The sequence below is a fragment of the Canis lupus genome, chromosome 7, assembly GCF_003254725.2.
Source record: "Canis lupus dingo isolate Sandy chromosome 7, ASM325472v2, whole genome shotgun sequence".
NCBI classification, from domain to species: domain Eukaryota; kingdom Metazoa; phylum Chordata; class Mammalia; order Carnivora; family Canidae; genus Canis; species Canis lupus.
The window spans coordinates 18,859,990-18,875,952 of NC_064249.1; the positions used below are offsets into that span (position 1 = coordinate 18,859,990).

At 35.0% G+C, this 15,963-nt stretch overlaps 1 protein-coding gene across 1 annotated transcript in view; it reads left to right on the forward strand.

Annotated features, from left to right (window-relative positions):
- The window catches only part of HMCN1 (hemicentin 1), a 456,859-nt gene that overhangs the window by 367,044 nt on the left and 73,852 nt on the right, over positions 1-15,963 (forward strand). Inside the window, 6 exon segments of the mRNA XM_025430103.3 lie at positions 87-270; positions 1,187-1,284; positions 2,225-2,503; positions 7,767-7,963; positions 11,389-11,470; positions 12,992-13,128. Of these exon segments, the coding sequence (XP_025285888.3) occupies positions 87-270; positions 1,187-1,284; positions 2,225-2,503; positions 7,767-7,963; positions 11,389-11,470; positions 12,992-13,128 (977 nt within the window).

A 15,963-nucleotide genomic window follows, 5' to 3' on the forward strand; every position in this document is an offset into this window, starting at 1 on the left:
AGCAGCAGTATGAGCAATTATAGTTGAAATGATCTGATCTAGTAATACATCCTCCTCCTTTCTCTCTCATTTTCTGCATGACATAGTTCCACCTGCAATTAGGGGTAATAAAAAAGAAGCAGAGAAATTAATGGCTTTGGTTGATACTTCAATAAATATTGAATGCAGAGCCACAGGGACACCTCCACCACAGATAAACTGGCTAAAGAATGGACTTCCTCTGCCTCTCTCCTCCCATATCCGGTTGCTGTCAGGAGGACAGGTTATCAGGTCAGTTTTTATTATGTGTGATTTGCTAGACAGATAAAGGCATTGTGATTGTAGGCTCTAACTTCATGAAAATGGTGTTTAAGAAATGTTTTTTCCTAAATTTTTACTATTGGTTGTTTATTTTTCCCTTTCAGTATCTTTTTAGAAGAGGGAGGATAACAACTATAAAATTGACATGATTTTTTTTGTTCTTGTTTAAATGCTCATGTTTTAGTAAATTTGCATAAAATAGGTCTTTAATAGATAGACATATCTATTACATATGTATTTCCAAGAACTACTATTTTAGATAAAACTTTTTGTGGCAAAATGATAGGAAGATGCATTCTACAATAATGTGATTTTCATGTTAGCATCATTCTTTGAGTGTACATTAGAAAAATACTCACTTTTAGAAAGGGAATATAAGGGAAGGGAGAAGAAATGTGTAGGAAATATCAGAAAGGGAGACAGAACATAAAAACTCCTAACTCTGGGAAACGAACTAGGGGTGGTGGAAGGGGAGGAGGGCAGGGGGTGGGGGTGAATGGGTGACGGGCACTGAGGGGGGCACTTGACGGGATGAGCACTGGGTGTTATTCTGTATGTTGGTAAATTGAACACCAATAAAAAATAAATTTATTATTAAAAACAAGTAAATAAATAAAATAAATAAATAAATGAATAAATTTGTGATCCTAAAAAAAAAAGAAAGAAAAATATTTACTTTTAAATTATATTTTTAATGGTTTACTATCAATGCCTAATCAGCTTTGTGAAACAAATTGCATTTGAGGCATCTGTGTTTTGTGATGGATAGTTACAAGCTTCACAAATTTCCCACATAAGTAATAATCTGTGTATAAATCAGAAATATTTTCTTTGTATGTGTTGAATGGGATTAAATTATGAAGTATCAGGTCAAATTATTTTTCAGGATTGTGAGAGCTCAGGTGTCTGATGTTGCCATGTACACTTGTGTGGCCTCCAACAGAGCTGGGGTGGATAATAAACATTACAGTCTTCAAGTTTTTGGTATGTCATAGAAATGACCCTTGTACTTTATTTACTATGTGTCCAGTATTAAGAAACAGGCTTATATTTAGATGTTGACATAACAGGAAAATATTGGTAAAATAAGATCTTGCTAACTAAGAATGAATGTGTTTTCTCCCAAGGGGTCCATATGTTTTGGAACATATTATCTATTTTTCAAAATACTCTTCAAACCTGGAATTTTGCCTTAAGTCAAATCTAAATTTTTAAAAATAGCATTCCAATCCAGATGCAAAGACCAGTCTTTTCATACAAAGAGAAAGTTCAGAGTGTTTTCTAATAATATTAATGGCTCATTTAGAGTATTTAAAATATGAATGAATATCTGCATGTGTGTGTGTGTGTGTGTGTGTGTGTGTGTAGACAACTGAAAACATTCCATTTCTAAAATACTAAGGTTTACTGGTCCAAATTCCTAAATCCCCAAGAACATCTCAGAACAGTTAAGTAACTATTTACTATAGACTACAAGTGAATTTTGTGGGATTACATAAAACTTAGTCTAGAAATTGGTATTATTTTAGGTATTTCACATACAGCAGTTGAAAGGATACTTCTGAAAGTAGAATGTGCATTGTAACAAATAAAGAGACAACCTAAGAAGTTAAAAAATGGCCAAAACTTAAAGTACATTTAAATTTTGTGTTTGTATGTCCTACAAGAAAACAATCCTGAGGTTTCATTGCTAATATTTTGGAAGATTAATTATTAGCCTATCTAATACCTGCTTTTATAAAAAGCCAGCAATTATTCTTATGCTATTATAAATCTATATTTTAGTAGATCATAGAAACACTACAGAACTAACTGAACAATTTAAAAAAATTTCAAAATAAAAAAATAAAAATAAAATTTTAATCTAAATTGGTCTCAAATTACAACAGATGTATAAATTTTACCTGTTTTGTTTTCTATATAGTGCCACCAAATCTGGACAATTCTATGGGAACAGAGGAGATCACAATTGTCAAGGGTAGTTCTACCTCCATGAGGTGCTTTACAGATGGAACCCCAACTCCCAGGATGTCCTGGCTTAAAGATGGGCAGCCTCTGGGTCTTAATACCCGTCTGACAATAAGCACTCAAGGAATGGTTCTTCAGCTCCTCAATGCAGAGACTGAAGATTCGGGAAGGTACATCTGCATTGCCTCAAATGAAGCTGGAGAAGTCAACAAACACTTTATCCTGAAGGTCTTGGGTATGTAAATATTCAATAATTGGGAAACAAGTGCCAATAAAGATTTAGTAAATAAGTGTAATTCTTAGAATCACTTGCTAAGGGGACAAAATCTATAAAAACTTTGTTGTATTTCATATCTCTGTTTTTTAATTTACATAGTTTTATTCTTATCTGAAACATGTTAAATTTAAATTAGTTTGCTTCTTACCTAAAAGATGAAAACTTCTACTTCTAAAACATTACTCATTAACAAGTCATACAACCAATTGATAAGTAGATTTTTTAAGTTTTTTCAAGAATTAAAACTCTTGATAAGTAGCAATTTAATGGAAAACCACGATATTTATACTATTTTATGTTATTTCAGTCTTTTCACATGATCCAATCTATAGATGATAGTTATAATAGTCATTTCAAATAGTCTAGTTCCATTTACTCTTGTGTGCATTAAAACAAATATTTGAAATATGTATCTCAGTGTTCTACCTGCAAACAGATACTATAAAGCTAAAACACATCTTTTACTTGAAGTAAAAAAAAATTGACTTTGGGAGAGAAATGATGAATGAGGTGAATGATTTCAATAATTAATTTTTTTATAGTTTTGTTTGTTTTTTCACTACAATGAAAACCTCAGGCTCCTCAGAACAAAATGTACCTCACGATGAGCAATAATTTTGACAAGAGGCTAGGTATGTTTTAGGATCCGCTGTAATCTTTCTCATAATACCTATACCAATTTAATCATTTGTATAACCTTATTTTTTTTTGAGATTTTATTTATTTATTCATGAGAGACACAGAAAGAGAGGAGACAGAGGCAGAGGGAGGAGTAGCAGGCTGCATGCAAGGAGCCCAATGTGGGACTTGATCCTGGGAATCCCAGATCAAGCCCTGAGCCAAAGGCAGGCGCTCAATCGCTAAGCCACCCAGGAGTTCCCATTTATGTAACTTTGAAAGTCTGCTTCATCCTTAAGTTAAGCTCTGTGACGGGCTGTACTCACATTACTTATTGCTATATTCCCAGGATTCAGCACGGCATTTGACAAATGATGTTTATTCGATGGATTGAATTGGTTGGAATTAGATACTTGCTCGCTGAAGTTTTAACTGTAGAGGGAGGCAAAATACTATGTAAACAGCGAAGAGACAGTGATGTACATGAGTGTTCCTGAGAATGAAGGGTTGTAGCTGAGGCAGTACTCCAGGGTACTTAGAAACAAAAGACAGAAAAAAAGTGTGTTTTGGTAAGGAAGGACAGATTAACAAACTCCAGTATGCCAATTTACAGAGTATTGGGAACAACAAGAGATGACATGTATATGATCTTGTATTCACATACTAAGTATTAATTACTGGCTACACATTATGTGCCAGACATGTTTCTAGACATCATATAACAAATAATTGCTGAATACCTGCTATATATGTGACATGACCTGGGCCAACATGTGGCAGTGGGAAAGGGAGAAGAGCATGCTTCCCTAGGAATTCAAGAACCCAGCAGCAGAATCACAGCCTAGTGCATTTCTGGATGTAGAAACCTGAGGATGAAAATAACTATGATATGTGTTAGCATAGTGTTAGCAAAGAACAATCTTCCTAGCTGCAGGGAAGGTCTTGGCATATTTTCTGAAATATGATTTTCTGAAAGCAGATTTGAAAATTGGCTCAGCAGAAAGATGAGAAGTTTCAGCATTTCAGCATCTGTTGAAAGCTAATTCCATTAAAACCTGAAAAACTCTGCACTTGGACCAATGCTACACTCCAAATGTGAAAGTAACCATCCTAACCTGGGAAGTGCTATTCATAGCTTAATGTTATCCACATGGTGGAAGGTGTCATGATGTATTAGTGATTGCGAAAAGTCCAATGTAACTATAGAATATTAAAAATAAGTAAAAAGCTCATACAAAATAAAGCTAAGAGATTTTAATAGGGTCCAGGCTATGAAGAGCTTTGTTGACCGCATTAAAAATTTGGTTTTTATCCTAGAACAATGGGAAACCATTAAAAGTTCTAGTAAGTGGAATGCTGCGAGTAGAATTACACTTTGAAAAGACCACTCTAACTACAAAGTGGAGAGCTACTTGCGAAAGGACAAGAGGAGATTCTGAGAGACTCATGTATTATCAGGAATTGTGTTTGGCTGTAAACAGCAGAATCTAAGTTTGGCAGCTTGACCAAATAACTTTTGTTTTTCTTGCTAAGTGAGATGTTTGGAGTAGGCAGTGGTTGCATTGGTGAACTAGTTCAGATATTTACAGTTCTCTTGACCTTCACATCATTGTGGGTCAGTAATCATGCATTGTCTGATCACCCCCAGCATCACTAGATGTAACAACAGAGCAGAAAAAAGAGGAAGGGTAAAGAGTTGCCCTCTAGGGACTTTACTAGAAGTTCCACAAAACCACTTCCATTTATAACTCATTGATCGAAATCTTCACATACCATTCCATCTTCCATCTACACAGAGACTAGGAAATGTAGTTTTTAGCATAATGACAGCCCCAACAAGATTGGGGTCTGAAAGAAACAAACAGATAATATTGATGGGTGCCTAAAGGCAGGAAATAGATGATGTTAGTCTAAGTAAATAGTATTGTAACTCAGATTAGTAATGGAGGTGAAAGGAAAAAATGTGTTTAGAAATAATTGCAAAAAAAAAGAAATAATTGCAGGTAGAAGTATTAGGACTTACATGATGATTTGGATACAGGACAGTGATGAAGGAAATATCAAGGATGACTCTGGCTTATGCGACTGAATGCTTGGTAGATCCATCACATAAATGTAAGAAATGGTGGAAAAGGACCAGTTTTGAGGAATAAAAAAACAGTTTCAGTCTGAATACATGTTGAAATTGAAACTGAAGTAATGTTGAAATTGAAGTAATGTCCAAATATTCCACGGGAGGGCAGCTTGGGTGGCTCAGCGATATAGCGCCACCTTTGGCCCAGGGCTGATCCTGGATACCTGGGATCCAGACCCATGTAGGGCTCCCTGCATGGAGCCCTTTTCTCCCTCTGTCTGTGTCTCTGCCTCTCTCTCTCCCTCTCTCTCTCTCTCATTCTCTGTCTCTCTCTCTCTGCCTCTCATGAATACATAAATAAAATCTTAAAAAAAAAATATTCCACTGGAGATGTTAATTTGATAATTGGATTTATAGATCTCAAGATTAGAAGAGAGATATAAGCCAAAAACATAAGTTCTAGAGTCATTAGAGTTTGTACATCTCCTACCCTGTCCGAAGTATAAGACATATGGATAACACACAGAATAAAATACTTTGTAGTCACTTAATATCTGTAAGACTTGATGACTGGGGGTTTGAGTCAGGTGGGAACATGCTCTTTCTATTATTGCTGCTGCTATTGTTTTAAATCTAGTGACTACAAGCTTTGAGGATAAAGGCCTAATTAATCTTTGTATCCACAGTGACTAAAACATGGTAAGTAACCAGTAAGTGAAAGGAATAAAGAATTGACTGGACCTGGGTGGTCCAGTTGGTTAAGTGTCTGCTTTCGGCTCAGGTCATTATCTCAGGGTCTGGGATCGAGTCCCTTGTTGGGCTACCAGCTCAGCAGGGAGTCTACTTCTCCCACTGCCTCTGCTCCTCCCTTGCTTGTGCACATGCTCGCTCTCTCTCTCTCTTTCTCAAATAAATAAATAAATAAAATATTTAAAGGGAAAAAAAGAAAAGAATTAAGTGTAGACAAATGGTGAATCAGATAAGTGCTTTTGAGTGATAAGACAACATACTTTTGAAATTAAAATAAGGGAGAAAAATTTATTGTTAGTGTTGAGAGAATCAAGAAAGGACTTATGGTTTTTACAAATGAGTTTAATGATATTAATGTGACCTTGATAGTATTTGAACATGCTCAGTTAGGAGATGGGACTATAGGAATTGTTCCTGTAGAAGGAATAGCATTAGTAAAGTCATAGAGCAAGAAAAGACTGGCATGTTGAGCAAAAGAAGTGGTCTAATTTGAAGCCTAGGTTACATGTAAATATATTAAAGATACATAATGTTATAAAGATAAATAAAGACCATATTGCAGAAGGTTCGGAAGCCATGATGAAGAGTTTTTATTTCATTCAATAAGCAACATGGAAACACTGAAATCCTTTAAGCAAGAAATCTTGGGTCACTCAAAAATGCACATAAGAAAATGGATTTTGACAGCAATACATAAGATGGATGAAAGTAAAAAAAAGGTCATGTGGGTCAGTAGTTAAGAAACTCTGACTCCTTAATTATAATCTGAAAAGGAGTATAGATTTAATATATTGTCTTTCTGTAGAAAGAAAAAATGACCATAGGTGGAAATTTTTTTTTTTAGTAAACAGGTTTTAATAATAATACCAACAGCTATAGTACACATTGTAGTAGCAATGACTTTTTAAAAATCTTTAATTATCTGCTATGAATCTCTGTTCCAAACAATGTGCCTGATTTAAAAAAAAAAAAAAAGAAGAAGAAAAGAAAAAAGTCTAATCCTTGGAGCTGTCCAACAGCTATTTTGGCTGCCTTGTGAAATAGTAAGCTGGAAATGTTCATAGAAAACTTGAATGATCGTTGTATGGAAAGACTATTTTTAAGGGATTCTTAAACTTGAGAGTAGTTGGACTAAGGAACCTTAATGTTTCTTCCAAGTGTTTAGACTCTTTAACATCCTCTTGAGAAAGGTAATTTAGAAGTATAAATAACAAAAAAGGAAATTATTTCTGCCCAGACATAACAAATGTGTTTTATGCAGAAATAGTCTCCAAATGTAACTATTTTTTTCTTCTGCTTAGTCATTGTTTCCTCTTAAAGTTCTACGTGGAAAAGATGATAGCAAAATTCCACAGCATTTGCCTATTGCTTTTATAGAAATGATAGATGTTTAGAAGGTACAAAAACATGCTTCTATGTGGAAATAGCTCTCTTTAAAAAAGGATTCAAGATAAGTTTAATTTTAGTTGTTCTCCAATCTTTGCAGTTAGGTGAGACTGCTCTAATTATCTGAATCCCACTTGCTAAGCTATAATTGCCTTGGACCAGATTGCCATTTACTTCATGATCTATTATAGACATGAGTCGTCCCTTTTAAAATAGTGCCAGTGACAAATGGTAATAACGTCTAGGAATTATTATTTTGGTATCTTTGTTTTAATCCATTTGTATTATATGAACATAAATTTGAAATGAATTTTCTTTAAAATTTTTCTAATCAGCAGTACTTTATCAAACAGCAAGTTTATTTTGTTGTTGTCTTTAATTCCCTTTAAATAGAACCACCTCATATAAATGGATCTGAAGAACCTGTAGAGATATCAGTGATTGTTAATAATCCACTTGAACTTACCTGCTTGGCTTCTGGAATCCCAACTCCTAAAATTACCTGGATGAAGGATGGACGCCCCCTCCCACAGACAGATCAGATACAGACTCTTGGAGGTGGAGAGGTCCTTCGACTATCTAGTGCTCAGGTAAGTGTCAAAATTTTTAAAAAATGATTTTATCCTGGGTTACACTTCTTACTTGCTAATAATGGTGAAATGGAGAAATTATGTTTTTGAATCCAAATGTACTACAGATCCCTTTCTGTAACTTTAACAAAGGTAGATCGGTTCTAGGGTATGCATGCCTGGGTAGACACAGAGTATAACTAAAAAGGAGCAGTAGAAATATATTAAACCTAGAAGAAAGCAAGATACTTTAATTTGTGCAAGATTTTTACAGTGCTGTGAGTAATTCCTAAGCTCTTAATCTGTGCCCTGTAGCCCTTTACAGAACTGGCAAAAAGCAATTCCACATACATATGAGGCTTCAAAGAACAATTTTGATCTCCAAAATGAACTAGCAGACATAAAAATCTGAAGAGACACAACTTTTCAAACAATCAATTCAGTAAAATTGTTCTTTTAGTTTGTGTTTAAGGAAACTCATCAGAAACATAAACATATTAAAGAGAAGTATATCTGGGATGTCTTATTATAACAATCTTCTGTTTTACTAACAGAATCTGTAGTAATATTCCAGATATTCTCCATCTGATCCCTAATACCTCATCTGTAACTTTGGGATAAAAATAGTAATAATACCTAACTCCTACATTTGAGGATTTAAATATTTTTATTTATTTATTTATTTATTTATTTATTTATTTATTTATTTATTTATTATAGTCACAGAGAGAGAGAGAGAGGCAGAGACATAGGCAGAGAGAGAAGCAGGCTCCATGCACCGGGAGCCTGATGGGGGACTCGATCCCGAGTCTCCAGGATCCCGCCCTGGGCCAAAGGCAGGCACCAAACCACTGCGCCACCCAGGGATCCCCCCCATTTGAGGATTTAAATTAAGATCATCTAACATGATATGCTTAGACTAGTGCCACAGGCATGGAGTAATGTTGAATAGAGCTAGAATGTTTTTTCCTGCTGCTATTGTTGTGATAATCATCATCCCTTTAAACATGGACATAACAAATTATTTAATTATATTCTGTATGCATTTTCATTGAGGAAAGAGGAAGGAAAGGGAGCTGGAAAAAGAGAGCTAAGGACTATGAATTGTCTGCTGTGTCCATCCTGTGTTCAGCTCTGGGTTCGATCATATGGGTGACTGATGACAACTCTGTGAGGCAGTCTTTATCTCCATTCTACACAACCAGATAGAGGCACAGAGAGATCGAGTACTTGCCTGCCAAATACCATTGTTCAGTGATAGAGCCGAGTCTCAATCCTACATCTTCTTCAAAATCCTAACCAGCAGAACTCAGCACATTCCTTGTTTCTAATATCAAGGAGAACATGCCTTCATTCTTCTCCTTTCTCCTCATCAAATATTGCAATAACTCAGAGAAAACGCAAGTTAAGCTGTCAAACCACTTACTGAATGAAAACCCTTGAATGTTATAATTTCAACAGATAAAAATGGAGCCAAAGAATTCTGTAACATAAGGAGACAGGAAACTATGTGGAATAGAATTAAAAGACAAAAGAATAATGATAAATAAAATGTAAAGGGAAGATTAAGGCCACATCACGGGTCTTAAAAGGAAACATATAGTTGGGTTTAACAACAGGAGACAAAGATCCCATCGAGTATTAGATGGTGACCCCCCCCCATATGCTAGCTATTGTGGAGAATACAAACATAATACATAAAACATGTCTCAACCTTTGAGAAGTTTCCAGTTGTCTGGGGAATATAAAACTACACGTATGATAAAATTAGGGGGCAAAAAAACAGTAAGAAGACCATTTAAGACATTTTAGAAGTAGAAAATTAAAATTATCAATCCCAAGACTGATCTTGGCTCCTCTGCTCCTATGTGTTTTAAGAGCATTTTATACCTTATAATATTATATTTCACTTATTACATTGTATTTCACTTATTTGAACTTCGTCTTTTTGTGTATGTATCTGTAACATACAGTGATGTCTGACACATAAGAGAAGCTTTGCAAATTCCAAATTGTGTGGTAGAGACAGGCGTTCCTAATATATCTTCCATCAAACACTAGCTCTGTGAGTTACTCTAATGGGGGAAATTCTGTGACCAATTAAAATTGGAAAACTTTATATACTATACCTTCCTCTCCTTTGTAAGCTGTAGTGCATGTCAGCAATTCTGCAAAATACTACTCTAGAGAAATCTGATTACCTATAACTTTTTTGATACCCTATAAACAGAACACAGTTTAGAAAATACAGCTACAAATGGTGACTGTAGGCATCCAGAAGAGCACAAATTGTCAGGAAATATTTATTGAAGGAGGCAATATTTAAGAGTAGAAGTGAGTGATGGTTCAAGTTTCGTTAAGTCAAAACAAGCGAAGGGGGCAATACTAATTGGGAATAAAGTGAGTTGATAGAGAAAAGTTGATTTTTAAAGGCTTTAGACATATGATGTGAAATGCAAAAATTATTCTGTAGGCAGCAGTATATCATTTTAAATTCTTAATTGAAGGACTATGCGAGTGTCATTTTTCTTAAAGTTGTATGTATTTTTGCAAACATACTAGTCTTAAATTTTTTCAAAGGAGTTTTTGCAGGCAACTAAAAATTTTTCCATAACCTATAAAGTCAGTTTTTAATATAAGAATTTAAAAATTCACAATATTCTAGGAATGTTCATGTAGTAAAATAAATGAAAACAGGATTTTTCTGCTTTTCCAAAATGCATTTTTCACAGAAGTAAGATCATCTGTTTTCCAGAGTATAATTTATGTGTACATAAGCATGGGCTGTGTCTACATGTCTACACAATGTCAAACATATGAAAGAAGACTAACACTTTTAGTGGAAACTATGCACAGGGTTTTTAAAGAAATGTTTCTGGTTTTAGTCAGATAATAGTAGATTATGCTGTCAGTGTGACACTATTTACAGCCAAATTATATAATATAGCTCTTACTTCACCATGTTTACCAAAGGATTCAAAATGTGGTATTAATGTACTTTATTTAAATACCCTGGTATTTTATTTCATTTGTTTGCGTAATAAATTGTATTTCATTTTCTTGAGAAAGGTCCCAGTGGAACTTTTAAGTCTACCATGGAAGTCCATAAATACTTATTTGCTCAATAAACATGGTGTGTCTAGTGTTTCACCTCTGGTGCTAGGATCTATATATCTCTGCTTCTTCTGAGATCATTGATCTCAAAAGGTTTGCATGTTAAGTATATTTAAAATACTGAAAATACTGAACCCTCTTAAAACATTGTTTTGCATAGAGATGCTCATTATTATCACTATTGTTAAAAAACCATTTATTAAATTTTAATTGTTGTGCTATCTTAATATCTTGTTTTATGTGAAACTTTATATTCATTCTAGTGAATACTTATTCTCATCACTAAAACTGACGTGTTAACGCTGTATTTTTCACTTATTTGGATTTTGCAGGTGGAGGATACAGGAAGATATACATGTCTGGCATCCAGTACTGCAGGAGATGATGATAAAGAATATTTAGTGAGAGTGCATGGTAAATTTGGCAAAATCTCCTGCAATCTATCATATGCTAATACCTAATTAGAAGCTGTAATTTATGGAACATGGGGCAACTCCATAGCACATCATAAGATACATTCATATATATAAGGAAATATGTATTTGACAAATCTGATTCTTATATTTGGCTGACCAAGTGCTTTTTTGGAAATACTCATTGGACTTTTTGACTTACTCATTTTGTTCCTGTACAATTTATAGTTCTTTATTTAAAATCATACAATATAGGGATCCCTGGGTGGCGCAGCGGTTTAGCGCCTGCCTTTGGCCCAGGGCGCGATCCTGGAGACCCAGGATCGAATCCCACATCGGGCTCCCTGTGCATGGAGCCTGCTTCTCCCTCTGCCTATGTCTCTGCCTCTCTCTCTTTCTCTCTCTGTGACTATCATAAATAAATAAAAAAAATTTTTTTAAATAAATAAATAAAATAAAATCATACAATATAAATTACTATAAAGAAGAAAATATAAGTCATCCAGTATCATTACACAAAGGCTCTTTTGCATACAAATGTTTTTTCACAGAAATGTATCATACAACATATACTATCAAACTTGTTTTTCAACTCTTAGTGGTTTGATGAACATGCTTTCATGTCAAAAAACATGTTTTTATATTTTTTAGTGATGGCTAGTATTCCTTTTTTTGAATACACCATCATTTATTTAATCTATTCCCTATTTTGGATATTTAAGCTGTCTTTGTATTTTCACCAGTATAAGCAATACTGTTATAGACATCTTTGTACATAAATATTGGTCTGTTCTCTTAATTCTTTTGTTTCGGTAAATTTCTGTAAGTACACTTGCTTGAATACACATACACACGTACGCATTTAAGGATCTGAAATTTATAGCCAAGTTAACTTCTAGAAAAGGTGGGCCCATTAGACTCAACCCAGTATTATTTCAACTCAGAGATAGGAATTACTCTTAATGGGAAGGAACATTAAAAAACCAAACAGAAGATACTTATTTCATTGTCATAGCCTAGATGACTAGGCAGTGTAAATTGTCTGAATTTAGATGTCCCCCTCTCCCCACCAGACCTAACACAAATTAGACCTGCCATTAATTGACATGTAAATTCTGTATTAAAAGAAAGTCGCATTAAAAAATACTCACATTTCTAAATATTACGAAAGTATATACATTTCTGTATATTATGGACAGACCCTGATTTAGTTTTCAAATCTGATGTTCAGAGAAAATTATTGGCAAGTGTGGAACCTGAACAAGAAATCTTTTCTTTGACCCTTGGTTTCTTTACCTGTTAAATGATTATAATAAAGTGATTATATTACTTATCCTTTCATTCATTTTTAAAAAGTCACTACCTATAATCATTTGTACCACAAATTGAACATGTAATGTTTTAAGTTTATGCCTTTTATTTTATATAACAGAAGCAACATTTGTTGAAAATCTAAGATAATTCAGGTCATTTTTATATCTTGCTTCTTGAAAGCCTCTGACATGTTTGTTCTCATACCTAGCGCCCCCGAATATTGCTGGAATGGATGAGTCCCAGGATTTCACCGTGTTACGGAACAGACAAGTGACATTGGAATGCAAATCAGATGCAGTGCCCCCACCTGTAATCACTTGGCTTAAAAATGGAGAACGGTTACAGGTAAGTCTTGCTAAGTTCCACACACCCATTTTGAGAAAAAAAATCAGCTGTAGAATCTTTACCAAAGAGGGTAGACAAAACCAAACAATAACAGGCTACTGTTATTCAACATTGAAGGAGTGGGCATAGGGTCTTTTAATCACCCTTCTTTTCTCTTCTCTTCTTGGGCAGTTATTAACTAGTTATGGGTCAAAAGACAGGTATTTTCATTCAGACACTGTAATTTGGCCCAAGTATGTATCTCCTGGAGTCTGTGGATTAAAATGATTTGAAATACTCAGCTATTTCTTTAATTGAGGGAGAAGAAATCATCAGAAGAACTGATCTGTCCTGCCAAGTTTCGTGGGCAAATTCATACTAAATTTTTCTGGAATAAACTGGGACTCAGCTGAGGAGGGACCCCCAGGAACTAAGTGATACCCTTGGATACCAGGAATGTAGGACTGGCTCTCTAAAGCTTCCCATGGTCATGTGATATCTATGTGCTGCCACAGAGTGTCACAGCCCAGGATCCTAAATAGCCTTTTAGGGTTGGCTCAAAGCCTTGATTTTGAATGCTTGGATTGTTCTTATCCTACTAGTTACTTATGCCTTTTTTCCCCTTTTGATCTTCCTCATCCTATTAATATAACCTACTGTGTTACACTGTGCCTAATTATAAAGGGAGATTAAATCCCCTAACACCTGAAGCAGAAGGACTTCTACCATCACCAAACCATACCAAAGGACCAAAACCAGACTGGATTCTAACAGTTAGTTACATGCTAAATTATGGTTATCACTTAAACTTCCTGTGCCTCAGTTTTTCTATTTATTGTACCCTTGTATAATGGTAGGTGCTAACCCCACTTAGCTCACAAAATCTTTCATATTCTGACTTTTTCTCCATTGTTTTATTTCCCATGTTTCACTCAAAACTATTAGGTGTTCAGGGGTGCCTAGGTGGTATAGTCAGTTAAGTATTTGGCTCATGGCCATGATCTCAGGGCCATAGGACTAAACCCCACAATGGGCTCCATATTCAGTGTGGAATCTGCTTGAGATTCTCTCTCCCTCTCTCCCTCCCTAATCACTGCTTGCATACATATGCACTCTCCCTCTCTCTTAAAAATAAAAATAAAAACTAATAGGTGTTCAGATAAAGACTGAGTGAATGTTGATGATAGAGAAGCTTAGACTAATCCCTGCTATGACCATGTGATGTTAGTACTGGGACAGGGTGAGTTCAACAGTTATTAAAAAATAGATGAGTTCAGTTTGAGATATTTTGAATGTGAATTACCAATATATTATCCAAGTGGAGATTTTAAAAAGACCTAAGAAATATGGGCCCCTATTTCATCAAAAATGTCTTCAACTTGATAGTCCTCCCTGGTATGACCATAGGTTTGTATGAAGTTGACCAGGAAGCATAAAGTGTAAGATAACCTGTAAATGAGAATAGAGCATAAGGCAACACTAATAATTATCATGTGAGCAATGGAAAAAGAAAAGAAGACCAGAACTGAGAAGGAGGACTCAAAGAGATAGAATTAAGAATAGGAAACACTGGTGTACTAAAAGCCAAGAAAAAGAGAAGGTGTGGTTAACAGAGTCCGTTAAGATATAAATTAAGTTGTGTCTTGGTTTTGACAATACAAAGAAGTGGTTCAAGATCAGAACAATGGTTCTTCAATAGAGTGATCAAAGGAAAAGATAGGTTACAGTAGTTGGGGGAGTTAAGAGAGAAGAGGGAATGGAAATAATTATGAACTATTCTTGAAATGTAAAAGAGATTTTCTATGTTTAATTTACTGAAAGAAAGAGACTAAAGAGATATTGTAGTGAGAAAGAGAAGTTTATAGGATAACGTGTGTTCGACAGAGAAGGAATGGGCCCCTGGTCACAGGTGAAGAGGTTGGCCTTGGACAGAATGGCTAACCTTTTCTACAGAGATGGAAAAATAGGAAAGTTGTATTCACATGTAAGATGGGAGGAAAAGAGAACTGCAGGAACGGGGCTTTGGTTTTCTGCATGGAGTAGGAAACAAGAACATCAGCTGAGAATAAGATTCTATCTGAAGGAGGAGGTCAGATTTGGAAGACTCACTGGTGGCCAATGAGAAGAGAACCAGAGAAAATGTTAGTGAGACTTGATGAGTTAGCAGAACTCAAAGGTGAAACAAAAACCTTTAAAAAATCAACTCTGAAATTTTTTATTAGCCTAAAACCCTGCTATACCCATATAAAAAGGGTACACATACATGTTTTATAGAACTTAACCTATATGTTTAAGAAATCACTTATTATCGTCAGAGGCAATAAAATTCTATCACTAAGAGCCCCTATGGCAACGAAAGGCCTAGACATGGACACCAGGGTGGCTCAGTTAGTTAAACATCTGCTTGCAGCTCAGGTCATGATCCCAGGATCCCGGGATCCAGCTCCAGGATGGACTCTCTGCTCAGAAGGGAAGTCTGCTTCTCCCTCTGCCTCTCCTGCTTGTGCTCTTTTTCCCTCAAATAAATAAACAAAGAAAAGAAAAGGAAAGAAAGGCCTAGAGAAAATACATGATCTCATAAAATGAATAGAGCTGGACTGCATATTTTAGTATGACCAACTTTTTTCATTAGAAATATACAGTTGGCCCTTGAATAGCAGGGAGGTTAGAGGCACTGATCCCCATCACACACAGTCGGAAATCGGCATATAACTTTGGACTCTCCCAGAATTTTACTAATGATCTATTGTTGACCCAATGCTTTACCAATAACATAGTTGATCAACATATATTTTGTATATTATATATACTATATATTCTATTTTTACAATAAAGTAAGCTAGAAAAAATAAAACA